Source organism: Salvelinus alpinus, chromosome 12, assembly GCF_045679555.1.
Source record: "Salvelinus alpinus chromosome 12, SLU_Salpinus.1, whole genome shotgun sequence".
Lineage (NCBI taxonomy): Eukaryota > Metazoa > Chordata > Actinopteri > Salmoniformes > Salmonidae > Salvelinus > Salvelinus alpinus.
Window position 1 is genome coordinate 61,839,187 of NC_092097.1, and position 23,081 is coordinate 61,862,267.

The 23,081-nt window shown below is 44.2% G+C and overlaps 1 protein-coding gene across 3 annotated transcripts in view; it reads left to right on the top strand.

Annotated features, from left to right (window-relative positions):
• The window catches only part of poc1a (POC1 centriolar protein A), a 117,837-nt gene that overhangs the window by 14,853 nt on the left and 79,903 nt on the right, over positions 1 to 23,081 (top strand). For 2 of the 3 annotated variants that reach the window (XM_071337032.1, XM_071337034.1), the window contains exons 4-8: positions 1,429 to 1,608; positions 2,562 to 2,669; positions 6,064 to 6,179; positions 12,278 to 12,411; positions 19,734 to 19,802. In XM_071337032.1, coding sequence (XP_071193133.1) covers positions 1,429 to 1,608; positions 2,562 to 2,669; positions 6,064 to 6,179; positions 12,278 to 12,411; positions 19,734 to 19,802 — 607 coding nt within the window. The remainder of the gene's footprint in view (positions 1 to 1,428; positions 1,609 to 2,561; positions 2,670 to 6,063; positions 6,180 to 12,277; positions 12,412 to 19,733; positions 19,803 to 23,081) is intronic. The other variant, XM_071337033.1, reaches the window with a different exon arrangement.

Genomic DNA, 23,081 nt, shown 5'->3' on the forward strand with positions numbered 1-23,081 from the left:
ATATAAAACATAGCTACAAAGAGAGAACCATTCGGACAATTCAAGTTGCTTTATCGATGGCAAATATACTTCAAACGAGTTGTCAACATTCACCAATAAAGCCACCCATCCTCAACAGCTCCTTCCTGTAGGCTTATAGGCCAACATTGCTGTTCTGCAGAACGAACGAGTCGTGCGTTCCACCTGGCCAAGACATTCAGCAGCGTCTTCTGCACGTCACATATCATAAAGAACGGAAACGCATTCTGTTATAACGTCAGTTGAAATCCTTTTATGGGATGGTGCTTTTATGACCATGTGGTCGCTGTCTATCGCTCTGTTTTGTAATGGGGAAACCCATTGATGGCATCATGGCAAAGAAACCTCCTCACAACTTCAACCTGTTGTGCCATGGTATACCAACCCCTCAAACAGACCTAACACATCTCTCTCTCTCTTCTGGACAGTACATCATCTTTGTTTTCTTTTTGACTTGTGTAAATATTTGGAAACTGTGCGTTACTGGTCTGTTTTTGCTGATTTTATTGCATCCAAAACATTGGCTCATCGAGGGCTGTGAGACGCCGATCAGCAACCTCCAGCTGAAAAGTGCCCGATGCTGAAAAACAAAGGGTGGGCAGCACTTGGATGTCCACCGGAATGGCATGTTTGCCTTTTTTAAAAAGTAGACCTTAAATCCTTCCATAAAAATCCTATAAGATTGGCTCGTCAGACATAGTTTCCCAAAACCAATCTGTACTTTCTGCAGAAAAAGTTCCCACCAATCTCTAATACAATGCGCTCCCTGCGAAGTACAGCTTGTGCCGGATCTTCCGACAGGGCAGATCAGACATCTCTCATTGGATCTCCCATTATCTCCGTCTTTTAAAAAATAAGATTTACACAATGGTTTACCTTTCACACGTGCCTCTAATTTAACAAATGACTGTACTTTATGGGTTATTATTGTAAAAAAAAAGATCAAATATAGCATGTCAAGATATGTTGCATGAATTCACAATGGAAATAAAAATGTAATAAAAAATAAAAAAATGATTTGAAATATTACTCACAATTGTACACATTTTCAACAAATATTTTCCCTGTTTTCTCTGACGCTTGACAAGCAGTTCCCTTAGTCCAACACTTGCCACTGTGCATACGCATGGTTATGGCTGTGTGTAAAATGTACGCACAATCAAACAAACGTTCATAATGATAAATCTCATACTTTGAGTGGAAATGATCCCACGCAATGGTTTACGCACAGATGTTGTGCCTAACGATTATTGATAGACGAGGCTCCTGTCGTTTACGTGACAAATACAATTACGTTTTGATTTAATTTTGTAATGCCACGAAGGCCATGAGTAGAATAAGAAAAATTCAGTTGGTCAGGAAATTGGTCCTGAGGGGGGGGGTCATAATTCCTCTGTTTCTTCCTTTCAGTAAGGGCGAGTCCACAGTGTTCCGAGCCCACACCGGAACGGTCCGCAGTGTCAGTTTCTCCGGTGACGGACAGACCTTGGTCACCTCGTCCGACGACAAAACTCTCAAAGTCTGGACCGTTCACAGACAGAAGTTCCTTTTCTCTCTCAACCAACACATGAACTGGGTCCGCTGTGCCAAGTATGAATCCAATAACCTGTTTTTACCCTCACAACAATGTTATGATTATGATGGCTGTATGAAACCAACAACCTGTTTCTTAGTCTGGTCTCAGATCTGTTTGTGCTCTCTATGACAATGAACATAGGATTTAGCAAGACGGCACCAACAGATCTGAGATCAGGCTATCTGTTACTGTTTCTCTCATAACACAAATATTAAAACAGGCTTTTTGTACATTTTTAAAGCATTATACAAGTTTTTACAAGTTATAAGTGAAGTATAGTATTTCAAATAGTGTATTTATGTTCAGTGCGTATGCCATGCGCCCCCACATTGTTGGTCCTTTCTGTCTTCAGGTTTTCACCAGACGGCAGGTTGATAGTATCTCCGTTTTCAGGTTTTCACCAGACGGCAGGTTGATAGTATCTCCGTCTTCAGGTTTTCACCAGACGGCAGGTTGATAGTATCTCCGTTTTCAGGTTTTCACCAGACGGCAGGTTGATAGTATCTCCGTTTTCAGGTTTTCACCAGACGGCAGGTTGATAGTATCTCTGTTTTCAGGTTTTCACCAGACGGCAGGTTGATAGTATCTCTGTTTTCAGGTTTTCACCAGACGGCAGGTTGATAGTATCTCTGTTTTCAGGTTTTCACCAGACGGCAGGTTGATAGTATCTCTGTTTTCAGGTTTTCACCAGACGGCAGGTTGATAGTATCTCTGTTTTCAGGTTTTCACCAGACGGCAGGTTGATAGTATCTCTGTTTTCAGGTTTTCACCAGACGGCAGGTTGATAGTATTTCTGTTTTCAGGTTTTCACCAGACGGCAGGTTGATAGTATCTCTGTTTTCAGGTTTTCACCAGACGGCAGGTTGATAGTATCTCTGTTTTCAGGTTTTCACCAGACGGCAGGTTGATAGTATCTCTGTTTTCAGGTTTTCACCAGACGGCAGGTTGATAGTATCTCTGTTTTCAGGTTTTCACCAGACGGCAGGTTGATAGTATCGGCCAGTGACGACAAGAGCATTAAGATCTGGGACAAGAACAGTCAGGAGTGTATCCACTCATTCTATGAACATGGAGGGTAAGGCTTAATCTGTATACAGTGCATTCGGAAAGTATTCAGAGCCCTTGACTTTTTTCACATTTTGTTACGTTACAACCTTATTCTAAAATGGATTAAATAGATTTTTCCCCCTTCATCAATCTACACACAATACCCCATAATGACATCACAATACCCCATAATGACATCACAATACCCCATAATGACATCACAATACCCCATAATGACAAAAGAAAAATATGTATTTGGGGAATTTCTCCCATTCTCTGCAGATCCTCTCAAGCTCTGTCAGGTTGGATGGGGAGCGTCGTTGCACAGCTATTATCAGGTCTCTCCAGAGATGTTAGATCGAGTTCAAGTCCGGGCTCTGGTTGGGCCACTCAAGGACATTCAGAGACTTTTCCCGAAGCCTCTCCTGCGTTGTCTTGGCAGTGTGCTTAGGGTCGTTGTCCTGTTGGAAGGTGAACCTTCGCCCCAGTCTGAGGTCTGAGCACTCTGGAGCAGGTTTTCATCAAGGATCTCTCTGTACTTTGCTCCGTTTATCTTTCCCTCGATCCTGACTAGTCTCCCAGCCCCTGCCACTGAAAAACATCCCCACAGCTTGATGCTGCCACCACCATGCTTCACCGTAGGGATAGTGCCAGGTTTCTTCAAGATCTGACGCTTGGCATTCAGGCCAAAGAGTTCAATCTTGGTTTCGTCAGACCAGAGAATTTAGTTTCTCATGGTCTGAGAGTCCTTTAGGTGTCTTTTGGCAAACTCCAAGCGGGCTGTCATGTGCCTTTTACTGAGGAGTGGCTTCCGTCTGGCCACTCTACCATAAAGGCCTGATTGGTGGAGTGCTGCAGAGATGGTTGTCCTTCTGGAAGGTTCTCCCATCTCCACAGAGGAACTCTGGAGCTCTGTCAGAGTGACCATGGAGTTCTTGGTCACCTCCCAGACCAAGGCCCTTCTGCCCTAATTGCTCAGTTTGGCAGAGCGGCCAGCTCTAGGAAGAGTCTTGGTGGTTCCAAACTTCTCCCATTTAAGAATGATGGAGGCCGCTTTGTTCTTGGGGACCTTCAATGCTGCAGACATTTGTTGGTACCCTTCCCCAGATCTGTGCCTCGACACAATCCTGTCTCGGAGCCCCTTGGACAATTCCTTTGACCCCATGGCTTGGTTTTTGCTCTGACATGCACTGTCAGCTGTGGGACCTTATATAGACAGGTGTGTCTTTCCAAGTCATATCCAATCAATTGGATTTACCACAGGTGGACTCCAATTAAGTTGTATAAACATCTCAAGGGTGATCAATGGAAACAGGATGCACCTGAGTCTCATAGCAAAGGGTCTGAATACTTATGTAAATAAGGTATTTCTGTTTTTTTATGTTATAACTTTGCAAACATTTCTACAAACCATTGTCATTTTGGGGTATTGTATGTAGATTCATTGTTCATTTAATCAATTTTAGAATAAGGCTGTAACGTAACAAAATGTGGAAATGAATACTTCCGAATATCACACACACACACACACACACACACACACACACACACACACACACACACACACACACACACACACACACACACACACACACACACACACACACACACACACACACACACACACACACAAACGTTTTGACACCTACTCATTCAAGGGTTTTTCTTTATTTTTACTATTTTCTACATTCTAGAATAATAGGGAAGACATCAAAACTATGAAATAACACATATGGAATGATGTAGTAATCAAAAAAGTTTTTAAACAAATCAATATATTTTATATTTGAGATTCTTCAAAGTAGCCACCCTTTGCATTGATGACAGCTTTGCACACTCTTGGCATTCTCTCAACCAGCTTCATGAGGTAGTCACCTGGAGTGCATTTCAATTAACAGGTGTGCCTTGTTAAAAGTTAATTAGTGGAATTTCTTTCCTTAATGCGTTTGAGCCAATCAGTTGTGTTGTGACAAGGTAGGGGTGGTATACAGAAGATACCCCGATTTGGTAAAAGTCCATATTATGACAAGAACAGCTCAAATAAGAAAAAATAAACGACAGTCCATCATTACTTTAAGACATGAAGGTCAGTCAATCCCGAAAATGTCAAGAACTTTTAAAGTTTCTTCAAGTGCAGTCACAAAAACCATCAAGCGCTGTGATGAAACTGGCTCTCATGAGGACCACCACAGGAAAGGAAGACCCAGAGTTCATTAGAGTTAACTGCACCTCAGAATGCAGCCCAAATAAATGGTTCACAGAGTTCAAGTAACAGACACATCTCAACATCAACTGCTCAGAGGAGACTGTGTGAATCAGGCCTTCATGGTGGAATTGCTGCAAAGAAACCACTACTAAAGGAGACCAATAAGAAGAGGAGGCTTGGGCCAAGAAACACGAGTAATGGACATTAGACTGGTGGAAATCTGTCCTTCGGTCTGATGAGTCCAAATTGGAGATTTTTGGTTTCAACCGCTGTGTCTTTGTGAGACGCAGAGTAGGTGAACGGATGATCTCCGGATGTGTGGTTCCCACCGTGTAGCATAGAGGAGGAGGTGTGATGGTGTGGGGGTGCTTTGCTGGTGACACTGTCAGTGATTTATTTAGAATTCAAGGCACACTTAACTAGCATGGGTATAACAACATTCTGCAGCGATATGCCATCCCATCTGCTTGGCGCTTAGTGGGAGTATCATTTGTTTTTCAACAGGACAATGACCCAACAAACCTCCAGGCTGTGTAAGGGCTATTTGACCAAGATGGAGGGTGATGGATTGCTGCATCAGATGACCTGGCCTCCACAATCACAGAACCTGAACCCAGTTGAGATGGTTTGGATGAGTTGGACCGCAGAGTTAAGGAAAAGCAGCCAACAAGTGCTCAGCATATGTGGGAACTCCTTCAAGACTGTTGGAAAAGCATTCCAGGTGAAGCTGGTTGAGAGAATGCCAAGAGTTTGCAAAGTTGTCATCAAGGCAAAGGGTTGCTACTTTGAAGAATCTCAAATATAAAATATATTTTGATTTGTTTATCACTTTTTTGGTTACTACATGATTCCATATGTGTTATTTCATAGTTTTAATGTCTTCACTATTATTCTACAATGTAAAAATAAAGAAAAATCCTTGAATGAGTAGGTGTGTCCAAACCTTTGACTGGTACTGTACATATCATTGTTGTTTAACCATGAAAGAAATAAAAGCTGAAATAAATAATTCTCTCTACTATTATTCTGACATTTCACATTCTTAAAATAAAGTGGTGATCCTAACTGACCTAAAACAGTGAATTTTTACTGGGATTAAATGTCAGGAATTGTGAAAAACTGAGTTTAAACGTGTTTGGCTAAAGTGTGTGTAAACTTCCGACTTCAACTGTATATGCTATGTTGACAGATTGTCTATTTCTGTCCTGTTTTCTAGGCATGTGAACTACGCTGACTTCCACCCCAGTGGAACATGCATTGCTGCAGCTAGCACAGACAACACTGTCAAGGTCTGGGACATCAGGACCAACAAATTACTGCAGCATTACCAAGGTAAGGGTCAGAGTAATATTATGGACCACAGCTTGGCAGGGTTAGAGTCAGGGAAGGACCTCCAAAACCAGAGGAATATGGACCACAGCTTGGCAGGGTTAGAGTCAGGGAAGGACCTCCAAAACCAGAGGAATATAGACCACAGCTTGGCAGGGTTAGAGTCAGGGAAGGACCTCCAAAACCAGAAGAATATAGACCACAGCTTGGCAGGGTTAGAGTCAGGGAAGGACCTCCAAAACCAGAGGAATATGGACCACAGCTTGGCAGGGTTAGAGTCAGGGAAGGACCTCCAAAACCAGAGGAATGTGGACCACAGCTTGGCAGGGTTAGAGTCAGGGAAGGACCTCCAAAACCAGAGGAATATGGACCACAGCTTGGCAGGGTTAGAGTCAGGGAAGGACCTCCAAAACCCGAGGAATATAGACCACAGCTTGGCAGGGTTAGAGTCAGGGAAGGACCTCCAAAACCAGAGGAATATAGACCACAGCTTGGCAGGGTTAGAGTCAGGGAAGGACCTCCAAAACCAGAGGAATATGGACCACAGCTTGGCAGGGTTAGAGTCCGGGAAGGACCTCCAAAACCAGAGGAATATAGACCACAGCTTGGCAGGGTTAGAGTCAGGGAATGACCTCCAAAACCAGAGGAATATAGACCACAGCTTGGCAGGGTTAGAGTCAGGGAAGGACCTCCAAAACCAGAGGAATATAGACCACAGCTTGGCAGGGTTAGAGTCAGGGAAGGACCTCCAAAACCAGAGGAATATGGACCACAGCTTGGCAGGGTTAGAGTCAGGGAAGGACCTCCAAAACCAGAGGAATGTGGACCACAGCTTGGCAGGGTTAGAGTCAGGGAAGGACCTCCAAAACCAGAGGAATATGGACCACAGCTTGGCAGGGTTAGAGTCAGGGAAGGACCTCCAAAACCAGAGGAATATAGACCACAGCTTGGCAGGGTTAGAGTCAGGGAAGGACCTCCAAAACCAGAGGAATATGGACCACAGCTTGGCAGGGTTAGAGTCAGGGAAGGACCTCCAAAACCAGAGGAATGTGGACCACAGCTTGGCAGGGTTAGAGTCAGGGAAGGACCTCCAAAACCAGAGGAATATAGACCACAGCTTGGCAGGGTTAGAGTCAGGGAAGGACCTCCAAAACCAGAGGAATATGGACCACAGCTTGGCAGGGTTAGAGTCAGGGAAGGACCTCCAAAACCAGAGGAATGTGGGCCACAGCTTGGCAGGGTTAGAGTCAGGGAAGGACCTCCAAAACCCGAGGAATATAGACCACAGCTTGGCAGGGTTAGAGTCAGGGAAGGACCTCCAAAACCAGAGGAATATAGACCACAGCTTGTCAGGGTTAGAGTCAGGGAAGGACCTCCAAAACCAGAGGAATATGGACCACAGCTTGGCAGGGTTAGAGTCAGGGAAGGACCTCCAAAACCAGAGGAATATGGACCACAGCTTGGCAGGGTTAGAGTCAGGGAAGGACCTCCAAAACCAGAGGAATGTGGACCACAGCTTGGCAGGGTTAGAGTCAGGGAAGGACCTCCAAAACCAGATGAATATAGACCACAGCTTGGCAGGGTTAGAGTCAGGGAAGGACCTCCAAAACCAGAGGAATATAGACCACAGCTTGGCAGGGTTAGAGTCAGGGAAGGACCTCCAAAACCAGAGGAATATAGACCACAGCTTGGCAGGGTTAGAGTCAGGGAAGGACCTCCAAAACCAGAGGAATATGGACCACAGCTTGGCAGGGTTAGAGTCAGGGAAGGACCTCCAAAACCAGAGGAATGTGGACCACAGCTTGGCAGGGTTAGAGTCAGGGAAGGACCTCCAAAACCAGAGGAATATGGACCACAGCTTGGCAGGGTTAGAGTCAGGGAAGGACCTCCAAAACCAGAGGAATATGGACCACAGCTTGGCAGGGTTAGAGTCCGGGAAGGACCTCCAAAACCAGAGGAATATAGACCACAGCTTGGCAGGGTTAGAGTCAGGGAAGGACCTCCAAAACCTGTTGAAAAGTGCACTACTTTCTTTATACAACTTTTTCTAAAAATGGATTTGCCATAATCACTTTGATAATACTTTTAATTTCCTAAACGAACTGCTGTTATGTAAAATGGAACACTAGGGGACCTCCATTATTATTCACAGCAATTATAGACTACGCAAGGGGAGAAGACTCTTCCCATTTAAGGCTTTTGTCTCCGCTCCCGGCCCTAGTCAGAGCAGAGAGTTGGCTTAGTCTACCCTGGAACATGGAGGGTAAGGCTTAATCTGTAGTGAACTACCCTGGAACATGGAGGGTAAAGGCTTAATCTGTAGTGAACTACCCTGGAACATGGAGATTAAGGCTTATTCTGTAGTGAACTACCCTGGAACATGGAGGGTAAATCTTAATCTGTAGTGATCTATCCTGGAACATGGAGGGTGAGCCTTAATCTGTAGTGAACTACCCTGGAACATGGAGGGTAAGGCTTAATCTGTAGTGAACTACCCTGGAACATGGAGGGTAAAGGCTTAATCTGTAGTGAACTACCCTGGAACATGGAGGGTAAATCTTAATCTGTAGTGAACTACCCTGGAACATGGAGGGTAAGGCTTAATCTGTAGTGAACTACCCTGGAACATGGAGGGTAAATCTTAATCTGTAGTGAACTACCCTGGAACATGGAGGGTAAGGCTTAATCTGTAGTGAACTACCCTGGAACATGGAGATTAAGGCTTAATCTGTAGTGAACTACCCTGGAACATGGAGATTAAGGCTTAATCTGTAGTGAACTACCCTGGAACATGGAGATTAAGGCTTATTCTGTAGTGAACTACCCTGGAACATGGAGATTAAGGTTTAATCTGTAGTGAACTACCCTGGAACATGGAGATTAAGGCTTATTCTGTAGTGAACTACCCTGGAACATGGAGGGTAAGGCTTAATCTGTAGTGAACTACCCTGGGCGTGGAGATTAAGGCTTAATCTGTAGTGAACTACTCTGGAACATGGAGGGTAAATCTTAATCTGTAGTGAACTACCCTGGAACATGGAGGGTAAAGGCTTAATCTGTAGTGAACTACCCTGGGACATGGAGGGTAAGGCTTAATCTGTAGTGAACTACCCTGGGACATGGAGGGTAAGGCTTAATCTGTAGTGAACTACCCTGGGACATGGAGGGTAAGGCTTAATCTGTAGTGAACTACCCTGGAACATGGAGGGTAAGGCTTAATCTGTAGTGAACTACCCTGGGACATGGAGATTAAGGCTTAATCTGTAGTGAACTACCCTGGAACATGGAGGGTAAATCTTAATCTGTAGTGAACTACCCTGGAACATGGAGGGTAAGGCTTAATCTGTAGTGAACTACCCTGGAACATGGAGGGTAAATCTTAATCTGTAGTGAACTACCCTGGAACATGGAGGGTAAAGGCTTAATCTGTAGTGAACTACCCTGGAACATGGAGGGTAAGGCTTAATCTGTAGTGAACTACCCTGGGACATGGAGGGTAAGGCTTAATCTGTAGTGAACTACCCTGGAACATGGAGGGTAAGGCTTAATCTGTAGTGAACTACCCTGGGACATGGAGGGTAAGGCTTAATCTGTAGTGAACTACCCTGGAACATGGAGGGTAAGGCTTAATCTGTAGTGAACTACCCTGGAACATGGAGATTAAGGCTTAATCTGTAGTGAACTACCCTGGAACATGGAGGGTAAGGCTTAATCTGTAGTGAACTACCCTGGGACATGGAGGGTAAGGCTTAATCTGTAGTGAACTACCCTGGAACATGGAGATTAAGGCTTAATCTGTAGTGAACTACCCTGGAACATGGAGGGTGAGCCTTAATCTTGACACCTGTATGTCGTAGCCTCGTGAGACCAATATCAATCTTGTGTTATTAAGCTTTATCTATGGCTGCATTTCAGATACATTTTTGTATATTTGAATGTTGAAGTAATAGGGCCTTGGGTTTGAGTTAGACTGTTATTTTGATAGTTAGACCTCATCCCAAAGACTTGAAGAGGAAAAACAACTGCCCTTCTTTAGGGGGTCTTCTTTAGGGGGTCTTCTTTAGGAGGTCTTCTTTAGGGACCCTTCTTTAGGGCCGTTCTTTAGGGGGCCTTCTTTAGGGGTCTTCTTTAGGGGGCCTTCTTTAGGGGGTCTTCTTTAGGGGGTCTTCTTTAGGGGGTCTTCTTTAGGGGGCCTTCTTTAGGGGGTCTTCTTTAGGGGCCTTCTTTAGGGGGTCTTCTTTAGGGGGTCTTCTTTAGGGGGTCTTCTTTAGGGGGTCTTCTTTAGGGGGTCTTCTTTAGGGGTCTTCTTTAGGGGGTCTTCTTTAGGGGGTCTTCTTTAGGGGGCCTTCTTTAGGGGGCCTTCTTTAGGGGCCTTCTTTAGGGGTCTTCTTTAGGGGGCCTTCTTTAGGGGCCTTCTTTAGGGGGCCTTCTTTAGGGGGCCTTCTTTAGGGGGCCTTCTTTAGGGGGCCTTCTTTAGGGGGTCTTCTTTAGGGGCCCTTCTTTAGGGGCCCTTCTTTAGGGGGCCTTCTTAAGGGGGCCTTCTTTAAGGGGCTCATTTGAATTTCCTGGTTCAGCAGGAAAATTCTCCGCGACCGAAAGAGTGATTTTAACATCCGACATCTGTCTACATGTTAGCAAGGTGTCTAAAACTGAAGCTGGAATTGAGATGTCTTATTAAATAAATAGGTTAGAATGTATAGAGAAATGTTTTTAAATAAAAACTACTATAAGTGGAGTGGTGAACACAGTCTCTTTGTGTATCCAGTTGAATGTGTGTTTCCTGTGTAATAATGCGGTATTCCAGTGTAATAATGCGGTATACCAGTGTAATAATGCGGTATTCCTGTGTAATAATGCGGTATTCCAGTGTAATAATGTGGTATCCGGTTGAATGTGTATTCCAGCCTAATAATGCTGTATTCCGGTGTAATAATGCGGTATTCTGTTGAATGTGTATTCCAGTGTAATAATGCTGTATTCGGTTGAATGTGTATTCCAGTGTAATAATGCTGTATTCCGGTGTAATAATGTGGTATCCGGTTGAATGTGTATTCCAGTGTAATAATGCGGTATTCGGTTGAATGTGTATTCCAGTGTAATAATGCGGTATTCCAGTGTAATAATGTGGCATTCGGTTGAATGTGTATTCCAGTGTAATAATGCGGTATTCCAGTGTAATAATGCTGTATTCCAGTGTAATAATGTGGCATTCGGTTGAATGTGTATTCCAGTGTAATAATGCGGTATTCCAGTGTAATAATGCGGTATACCAGTGTAATAATGCGGTATTCCAGTGTATTAATGTGGTATTCCAGTGTAATAATGTGGTATTCGGTTGAATGTGTATTCCAGTGTAATAATGCGATATTCCAGTGTAATAATTCGGTATTCAGTTGAATGTGTATTCCAGCGTAATAATTCGGTATTCAGTTGAATGTGTATTCCAGCGTAATACTGCGGTATTCAGTTGAATGTGTATTCCGGTGTAATTTTTTTTATTTTTTTTATTTTACCGTTATTTTACCAGGTAAGTTGACTGAGAACACGTTCTCATTTGCAGCAACGACCTGGGGAATAGTTACAGGGGAGAGGAGGGGGATGAATGAGCCAATTGTAAACTGTAATAATGTGGTATTCAGTTGAATGTGTATTCCGGTGTAATAATGTGGTATTCAGTTGAATGTGTATTCCAGCGTAATACTGCGGTATTCAGTTGAATGTGTATTCCAGCGTAATAATGCGGTATTCAGTTGAATGTGTATTCCAGTGTAATACTGCGGTATTCAGTTGAATGTGTATTCCAGCGTAATACTGCGGTATTCAGTTGAATGTGTATTCCAGCGTAATAATGCGGTATTCAGTTGAATGTGTATTCCAGTGTAATACTGCGGTATTCAGTTGAATGTGTATTCCAGCGTAATAATGCGGTATTCAGTTGAATGTGTATTCCAGTGTAATACTGCGGTATTCAGTTGAATGTGTATTCCAGTGTAATAATGCGGTATTCAGTTGAATGTGTATTCCAGCGTAATAATGCGGTATTCAGTTGAATGTGTATTCCAGTGTAATACTGCGGTATTCAGTTGAATGTGTGTTTTCAGTTCACAGCGGAGTGGTGAACGGTCTATCCTTCCATCCATCTGGTAACTACCTGATAACAGCCTCTAATGACTCCACTATGAAGATACTGGACCTGCTGGAGGGACGGCTGCTCTACACACTGCACGGACACCAGGTACACACACACACACACGGACACACTTCACGGACACCAGGTACACACACACACACACACACACACACACACACACACGGACACACTGCACGGACACCAGGTAGACTACGGACACACACACGGACACACTTCACGGACACCAGGTAGACTACACACACACACACACACACACACACACACGGACACACTGCACGGACACCAGGTAGACTACGGACACACACACGGACACACTTCACGGACACCAGGTAGACTACACACACACACACACAGACACTGACACAGACACACACACACACACTTCATGGACACCAGGTAGACTACACACACACACACACACACAGACACTGACACAGACACACACACACACACTACATGGACACCAGGTAGACTACAGACATATGGACACCAGGTAGACTACAGACACATGGACACCAGGTAGACTACAGACATATGGACACCAGGTAGACTACAGACACATGGACACCAGGTAGACTACAGACATATGGACACCAGGTAGACTACAGACACATGGACACCAGGTAGACTACAGACATATGGACACCAGGTAGACTACAGACATATGGACACCAGGTAGACCACAGACACATGGACACCAGGTAGACTACAGACACATGGACACCAGGTAGACTACAGACATATGGACACCAGGTAGACTACAGACACATGGACACCAGGTAGGCCACAGACATATGGACACCAGGTAGACTACAGACACATGGACACCAGGTAGACTACAGACATATGGACACCAGGTAGACTACAGACATATGGACACCAGGTAGACCACAGACACATGGACACCAGGTAGACTACAGACACATGGACACCAGGTAGACTACAGACACATGGACACCAGGTAGGCCACAGACACATGGACACCAGGTAGACTACAGACACATGGACACCAGGTAGGCCACAGACACATGGACACCAGGTAGACTACAGACACATGGACACCAGGTAGACTACAGACATATGGACACCAGGTAGACCACAGACACATGGACACCAGGTAGACTACAGACACATGGACACCAGGTAGACTACAGACACATGGACACCAGGTAGACTACAGACACATGGACACCAGGTAGACTACAGACACATGGACACCAGGTAGACTACAGACATATGGACACCAGGTAGACTACAGACACATGGACACCAGGTAGGCCACAGACACATGGACACCAGGTAGACTACAGACACATGGACACCAGGTAGACTACAGACACATGGACACCAGGTAGGCCACAGACACATGGACACCAGGTAGACTACAGACACATGGACACCAGGTAGGCCACAGACACATGGACACCAGGTAGGCCACAGACACATGGACACCAGGTAGACTACAGACACATGGACACCAGGTAGGCCACAGACACATGGACACCAGGTAGACTACAGACACATGGACACCAGGTAGGCCACAGACACATGGACACCAGGTAGGCCACAGACACACACTCTAGATTTTCCTTTCACTTTATTCTACTTCAGACCTGGAAAGTGATTTATTTATGTTGGGTGAGTCTCCCCTTTTATAGCTGTATGTCTGAACGATCCCTGTAAAGTAGACCTTTATAAATATCAAGGAAGCTGTCTACCCACTGCCACTGAGTCATAGTGAGAGGGAGGAAGGACCTTCCTCCTCAGTCTCTCTCCTTGTGTTGTTGTGTGTTCTCTGGCCGGGAGTGGAGAGGACACGTCTGTGGGAGTGGGTTACCATGTGGGCTCTCTCTCTGTTATGTCTCTCTGTCTCTCTCTCTGTTATGTCTCTCTGTCTCTCTCTTTCTCTCATCTCTCATCTCTCTCTCTCTCTCTCTCTGTCTCTCTCTTTTTGTCTCTCTCTGTCTCTCTCTTTCTGTCTCTCTCTTTCTGTCTCTCTCATCTCTCTCTCTCTCTGTTATGCCTCTCTGTCTCTCTCTCTGCCTCTCTCTCTCTGTTATGTCTCTCATCTCTCAATTCAATTTAAGGGCTTTATTGGGAAACCTATGTTAACAATACCAAAGCAAGTGATGTAGATAATAAACAAAAGTGAAATAAACAATAAAAGTGAACAGTAAACATTACACTCACAGAGGTTCCAAAAGAATAAAGACATTTCAAATGTCATATTATGTCTATATTCAGTGTTGTAACAATGTGCAAATAGTTAAAGTACAAAAGAGAAAATAATGGTGTTTGTTCTTCACTGGTTGCTCTTTTCTTGTGGCAACAGGTCACAAATCTTGTTGCAGTGATGGCACACTGTGGTATTTCACCCAGTAGATATGGGAGTTTTCTAATTCTTTGTGGATCTGTGTAATCTGAGGGAAATATGTGACTCTAATATGGTCACACATTTGGCAGGAGGTTAGGAAGTGCAGCTCAGTTTCCACCTCATTTTGTGGGCAGTGTGCACATAGCCTGTCTTCTCTTGAGAGCCAGGTCTGCCTATTGCAAGGTCTGCCAATAGCAAGGCTATGCTCACTGAGTCTGTACATAGTCAAAGTTTTCCTTAAATTTGGGTCAGTCACTGTGGTCAGGTATTCTGCCACTGTGTACTCTCTGTTTATGGCCAAATACCATTCTAGTAGGGTGAGGCTGGGTGCTGCAGACTGTTCTAGTGCCCTCGCCAATTCGTTGATATATATATAAATGTTGAAGAGGGTGGGGCTCCTTGAAAGCGGCAGCTCTAGCCTTTAGCTCAGTGCGGATGCTGCCTGTAATCCATGGCTTCTGGTTGGGGTATGTACGTACGGTCACTGTGGGGACGACGTCATCGATGCAATTATTGATGAAGCCAGTGATGTGGTGTACTCCTCAATGCCTTCGGAGGAGCCCCGGAACATATTCCAGTCTGTGCTAGCAAAACAGTCCTGTAGCTTAGCATCTGCTTCATCTGGCCACTTTTTTATTGATCTAGTCCCTGGTGCTTCCTGCTTAAATTTTTTGCTTGCAAGCAGGAATCAGGAGGATAGAATTATGGACAGATTTGCCAAATGGAGGGTGAGGGAGAGTTTTGTATACGTCTCTGTATGTGTAGTATAGGTGGTCCAGAGTTATTTTTCCTCTGGTTGCACATTTAACATGCTGATAGAAATTTGGTAAAACTGATTTCTGTTTCCCTGTATTAGTCCCCGGCTACTGGGAGCGCCGCCTCTGGGTGAGCGTTTTCCTGTTTGCTTATGGCGGAATACAGATCATTCAATGCTGTTTTAGTGCCAGCCTCTGTCTGTGGTGGTATGTAAAACAGCTACGAAAAATTCAGACTCTCTAGGTAGATAGTGTGATCTACAGCTTATCATGAGATACTCTACCTCAGGCGAGCAATAGCTTGAGACTTCCTTAGATATCGTGCATCAGCTGTTATTTAGAAAAATACGTAGTCCGCCGCCCCTTGTCTTACCAGACTCCGCTGTTCTATCCTGCCGAGACATCGTATAACCAGCCAGCTGTATGTTGATAGTGTCGTCGTTCAGCCACGACTCCGTGAAGCACAAGATATTACAGTTTTGTCCAGTTGGTAGTTTAATCTTCTGCGTAGGTCATCGATTTTATTATCCAAAGATTCACCTACGAATTCTCAGAAGGCAGCACGCCCTCTGGCCCCTTTTTCTCCGCCTCCTCTTCACGCAAATCACGTGGATCTGGGCCTGTTTCCGAGAAAGCAGTATATCGTTCGCGTCGGGTTCGTCAGACTCGTTAAAGGAATAAAAGGATTCTGCCAGTCCGTGGTGAGTAATCGCAGTCCTGATGTCCAGAAGTTATTTTCGGTCATAAGAGACGGTGGCGGAAAACATTATGTACAAAATAAGTAAAAAAGACAACAAAAAACACAAATAAACGAACAAAAAAACTATCGGTTGGGGACACGTCTGCCTTCTTCTCCGGCATCATTTTATGTCTTATGTCTCTCCGCCAAGCACCACCAAGCAAGGGGCACCATGAAGACCAAGGAGCTCTCCAAACAGGTCAGGGACAAAGTTGTGGAGAGGTACAGATCAGGGTTGGGTTATAAAAAAATATCTGAAACTTTGAACATCCCACGGAGCACCATTAAAGCCGTTATTAAAAAATGGAAAGAATATGGCACCACAACAAACCTGCCAAGAGAGGGTCGCTCACCAAAACTCACAGACCAGGCAAGGAGGACATTAATCAGAGGCAACAAAGAGACCAAAGAAATAACCCTGCAGGAGCTAAAAAGCTCCACAGCGGAGATTGGAGTATCTGTCCATAGGACCACTTTATGCCGTACACTCCACAGAGCTGGGCTTTACAGAAGAGTGTCCAGAAAAAAGCCATTGCTTAAAGAAAAAAAATAGGCAAACATGTTTGGTGTTTGCCAAAAGGCACGTGGGAAACTCCCCAAACATATGGAAGAATGTTGCTTTTTGGCCATCAAGGAAAACGCTATGTCTGGCGTAAACCCAACACCTCTCTTCACCCCGAGAACACACAGTGAAGCATGGTGGTGGCAGCATTATGTTGTGGGGATGTTTTTCATCGTCAGGGACTGGGAAACTGGTCAGAATTGAAGGAATTATGGATGGCGCTAAATACAGGGATATTCTTGAGGGGAACCTGCTTTAGTCTTCCAGAGATTTGAGACTGGGACGGAGGTTCACCTTCCAGCAGGACAATGACCCTAAGCATACTGCTAAAGCAACACTCTAGTGGTTTAAGGGGAAACATTTCAATGTCTTGGAATGGCCTAGTCAAAGGCCGGACCTCAATCCAATTGAGAATCTGTGGTATGACTTAAAGATTGCTGTACATCAGCGGAACCCATCCAACTTGAATGAGCTGGAGCAGTTTTGCCTTGAAGAATGGGCAAAAATCCCAGTGGCTAGATGTGCCAAGCTTACAGAGACATACCCCAAGAGACTTGCAGGTGTAATTGCTGCAAAAGGTGGCTCTGCAAAGTATTGACTTTGGGGGGGTGAATAGTTATGCACGCTCAAGTTTTCAGTTTTTTTGTCTTATTTCTTGTTTGTTTCACAATAAAACATATTTTGCATCTTCTAAGTGGTAGACATGTGTAAATCAAATGATTACAAATCCCCCCCAAATTAATTTTAGTTCCAGGTTGTAAAGCAACAGAATAGGAAAAATGCCAGGGGGGGGTGAATACATTCGCAAGCCATTGGATGTCTATTATCTCTCTATCTCTCTCTGTTATGTCTTATCTCTCTTATGTCTGTTATCTCTCATGTCTATCTCTCTCTCGTATGTATCTCTCTCTCGCTCTCTCTCTCTATCTCTCTCTGTTATGTCTTCTCTCTGTTATGTCTGTTATCTCTCATGTCTATCTCTCTCTCTTATGTATGTTCTCTCTCTCTCTCTCTCTCTCTCTCTCTCTCTCTCTCTCTCTCTCTCTCTCTCTCTCTCTCTCTCTCTCTCTGTTATGTCTTCTCTCTTATGTCTGTTATCTCTGATGTCTATCTCTCTCTTATGTATGTTCTCTCTCTCTGTTATGTCTTCTCTCTTATGTCTCTTATGTCTGTTATCTCTCATGTCTATCTCTCTTATGTATGTTCTCTCTATGTTATGTCTTCTCTGTTATGTCTGTTATCTCTCATGTCTATCTCTCTCTTATGTATGTTCTCTCTCTCTCTGTGTTTCTTTCTGTTATCTCTTTCACATATGTTATTTTTCTCTCTCTTCCCTCTTTTATAATTCTTCTCTTCTCCCTTTTGAATTCATTTTAATGGAAGTGGCTGTATGAGCCTCAAAGAGAAGTGTTTTTATTTTAGCAGTAGGTTTGGAAGAGGCACTCCTTTGTGCTGGGGGAAGATGACTTCTCACCTTCAAATATCTGTCTGTCAACCCACACGATGTATTCTGATGCTGTGTGTGTTCCACCTTTTTTTATAAAAAAAAAAAAAATTAAACTTGGCAAGTCAGTTAAGAACAAATTCTTATTTACGATGACGGCCTACACCGGCCGAACCCGTCCATATCCAGGGCGAAGTTGAGCCAATTGTGCGCCGCCCTATGGGACTCCCGAGAAACGGCCGGTTGTGATACAGCCCGTGATCGAACCAGGGTGTCTGTAGTGACGCCTCTAGCACTGAGATGCAGTGCCTTAGACCACTGCGCCACTCTGGAGCTGACCTGACCAACTGGTGTTAATTGACTACAGAGCTACAACCATCTGCTCAGAGGTAACTCTGTTGTCAATCACATAGTATTTATAAAAAGCCCTTTTTAGCCTGCCGTCAGCGGTTGTTACAAAGAACTTTAAAGGCTCCTGGATTTCAGAAATATAAACAGCAGCACAGTGACCAGAGCTGGTGTATCGTAACCAGGAGGAGCTGGTGTCTCGTAACCAGGAGGAGCTGGTGTCTCGTAACCAGGAGGAGCTGGTGTCTCGTAACCAGGAGGAGCTGGTGTCTCGTAACCAGGAGGAGCTGGTGTCTCGTAACCAGGAGGAGCTGGTGTCTCGTAACCAGGACGAGCTGGTGTCTCGTAACCAGGACGAGCTGGTGTCTCGTAACCAGCAGGAGCTGGTGTCTCGTAACCAGCAGGAGCTGGTGTCTCGTAACCAGGAGGAGCTGGTGTCTCGTTACCAGGAGGAGCTGGTTGGGTGTCTCGTAACCAGGAGGAGCTGGTGTCTTGTAACCAGGACAGGAGGTTACAAGACTGTGTGTCTATCAGATTTCTGATTCATCGTAATGACTCACACTACCAGACGAGACTACTGTGCTATCACACACACACACCACACACCACACACCACACACACACACACACACACACACACACACACACACATACACACACACACACACACTGCAGCCGGCCTTAGCCTCACACAGCAGACTGGACTGGCTAGAGGACGATGGGAGCAGACCACATGATGATGCTTTGATATCAGACCATCTGTTCCTCGTGTCCTGTGTCTGATTATTTATCTCTCCCTTTCTGTCTCTCTCAATTCAATTTGCTTTATTGGCATTTTGGATATTTCCAATATAACAAATAAAAATGAGAATCAAAATCTCTCTCTCTCTGTCTCTGTCTCTGTATCTCTCGTTCACATCTCTCTCTCTCTCTCTGTATCGCTCTCTAATATCTTTCTCATCTCTCTCTTCATCTCTGTCTCCTCTCATCCCTCTCTCTCTCTCTCAGCTCTCTCTCCCTGCTTCTCTTTCCTCTCATCTCTCTCTCTGTTTCTCTCTCTCTCCCTGCTTCTCTCTCATCTCGTTCTATTATTATGTGTCACTCTGACCTAGTAAATCCTATTGTTTGAATATACATTAGCTGTATATGATGTATACTTTTTTTTAATCAATGTGTGTATCCAGGGTCCAGTCACATGTGTAACGTTCTCCAGGACCGGAGACTACTTTGCCTCAGGAGGATCTGATGAACAGGTGAGGCTGGAGGACTGTTTACATGGGATTTAACTAACAGTGGTTTAATCACATCATCTATATGACATGAAACTTAAAAAAACAATTTTTTAACTGTTCAATGGGTGAAAACGTAGTGCAGTGAATCTTCAGTTCAACAACTTTATAAACGGCATCTGGTAGAAGTAAATTCATCCACAAACATGAATGTTATGTCATATTTTACAGACTGGCTCGATTCGGTCTTATGTAGCAAAATTTGAAATTGTGTGTTTTTTTTATTTTTTACATTGGATAAAAGTAGAGACTCCAAGCTAGAAAATGGTATATCATACACTACATTTGAGGAACAATGGGAAAGTAATTCTGCTTTGAAAGTTGATAAACTTGTAACCCCACTTTTGAGAAAATGGCCCTTGAATGTATTGGTACACCTACTGGACAGCTCTTCTTTCACTACACCCATTCAGCATCGTTCACACCCTCTTAAGCCTTAGCCCCACCCATCTCTTTAAGGATTCACATGAGGCCATTTGCTAAACAGAGTGAGTAGTGTACTAAACAACCAAATATTTCAACACTAAAGGCTGGTTTATACTACGGGTGTGCTCAGAGTGCACTTTGGGTGTTCGTAAACTCAGAGCGTTGTCAGATTGTACATTTTCGTAAATTCAAAGCGCACACTGGACGCTCTGGCCGAGGAGTAGGGTTGATCTGAGCGTTCTGACCTCACAACAGTCAAGCACCCGAAGCTAATTGGCTAACTGGCTAACTGGCATTTTGATAAAAAAAAAAAAAGTTTACGTTCAAACGGCGTTCCAGTGAAGTAGTGACGCGCTACATACGCCTAGTTTCCTGAAACGAGTCACATATACATCTTAAATGACGTTTTCACAAATGTGATGATATAATCGTCAAGCCCTCTTCCCTCCTCTCTTCTTCCCTCCTCTCTTCTTCCCTCCTCTCTTCTTCCATCCTCTCTTCTTCCCTCCTCTCTTCCCCTGTTTTCTTCTGGCATGTGATGGAGACTGTGGCAGCCTGCTGTTCCCTGACACATACAGTGCATTCGGAAAGTATTTAGACCCCTTGACTTTTTCCCACATTTTGTTACGTTACAGCCATATTCTAAAATGGATTAAATAAATAGAACATCTCATCAATCTACACACAATACCCCATAACAACAAAGCAAAAACAGGTTTGTAGAAATTTTGCAAATGTATGTACTTATTTACATAAGTATTCAGACCCTTTGCTATGAGACTCCGAAGCACAGCCCCCACACCACTAGAGGGATATTTTCAACCACCAACTTACCATCCTGAGACAAGGCTGAGTATAGCCCACAAAGTTCTCCGCCATGGCACAACCCAAGGGGGGGGCGCCAACCCGGACAGGAAGATTGCGTCAGTGACTCAACCCACTCAAGTGACGCACCCCTCCTAGAGACGGCATGGAAGAGCACCAGTAAGCCAGTGACTCAGCCCCTGTAATAGGGTTAGAGGCAGAGAATCCCAGTGGAGAGAGGGGAACCGGCCAGGCAGAGGCAGCAAGGGTGGTTCGTTGCTCCAGTGCCTTTCCGTTCACCTTCACACTCCTGGGCCAGACTACACTCAATCATTGGACCTACTGAAGAGATGAGTCTTCAATAAAGACTTAAAGGTTGAGACCGAGTCTGCGTCTCTCACATGGGTAGGCAGACCATTCCATAAAAATGGAGCTCTATAGGAGAAAGCCCTGCCTCCAGCTGTCTCCTTAGAAATTCTAGGGACAGTAAGGAGGCCTGCGTCTTGGGATCGTAGCGTACGTGTAGGTATGTACGGCAGGACCAAATCGGAAAGATAGGTAGGAGCAAGCCCATGTAATGCTTTGTAGGTTAGCAGTACAACCTTGAAATCAGCCCTTGCCTTAACAGGAAGCCAGTGTAGAGAGGCTAGTACTGGAGAGTAATATGATAAAAAAAATTGCGTTCTAGTCAGGATTCTAGCAGCCGTATTTAGCACTAACTGAAGTTTATTTTGTGCTTTATCCGGGTAGCCGCAAAGTAGAGCATTGCAGTAGTCTAACCTAGAAGTGACAAAAGCATGGATTGATTTTTCTGCATCATTTTTGGACAGAAAGTTTCTGATTTTTGCAATGTTACGTAGATGGAAAAAAATCTGTCCTTGAAACAGTCTTGATATGTTCGTCAAAAGAGAGATCAGGGTCCAGAGTAACGCCGAGGTCCTTAACAGTTTTATTTGAGACAACTGTACAACCATCAAGATTAATTGTCAGATTCAACAGAAGATCTCTTTGTTTCTTGGGACCGAAAACAAGCATCTCTGTTTAGTCCGAGTTTAAAAGTAAAACATTTGCAGCCATCCACTTCCTTATGTCTGAAACACAGGCTTCCAGCGAGGGAAATTTTGGGACTTCACCATGTTTCATCGAAATGTACAGCTGTGTGTCATCCGCATAGCAGTGAAAGTTAACATTATGTTTCCGAATAACATCACCAAGAAGTAAAATATATAGTGAAAACAATAGTGGTCCTAAAACGGAGCTTTGAAGAACACTGAAATTTACAGTTGATTTGACAGAGGACAAACCATCCACAGAGACAAACTGATATCTTTCCGACAGATAAGATCTAAACCAGGCCAGAACTTGTCCGTGTAGACCAATTTGGGTTTCCAATCTCTCCAAAAGAATGTGGTGATCGATGGTATCAAAAGCAGCACTAAGGTCTAGGAGCACGAGGACAGATGCAGAGCCTCAGTCTGACGCCATTAAAAGGTCATTTACCACCTTCACGAGTGCAGTCTCAGTGCTATGATGGGGTCTAAAACCAGACTGAAGCGTTTCGTATACATTGTTTGTCTTCAGGAAGGCAGTGAGTTGCTGCGCAACAGCTTTTAAATTTTTTTTTTCTTCAGAGGAATGGGAGATTCGATATAGGCCGATTAGTTTGTTATATTTTCTGGATCAAGGTTTGTCTTTTTCAAGAGAGGCTTAATTACTGCCACTTTGAGTGAGTTTGGAACACATCTGGTGGATAGAGAGCCGTTTATTATGTTCAACATAGGAGGGCCAAGCACATGAAGCAGCTCTTTCAGTAGTTTAGATGGAATAGATGTAGCTTGAAGGTTTAGAGGCCATGATTATTTTCATCAATGTGTCAAGAGGTATTATACTAAACAACTTGAGTGTCTCCCTTGATCCTAGGTCCTGGCAGAGTTGTGCAGACTCAAGACAACTGAGCTTTGGAGGAATACGCAGATTTAAAGAGGAGTCCGTAATTAGCTTTCTAATGATCAT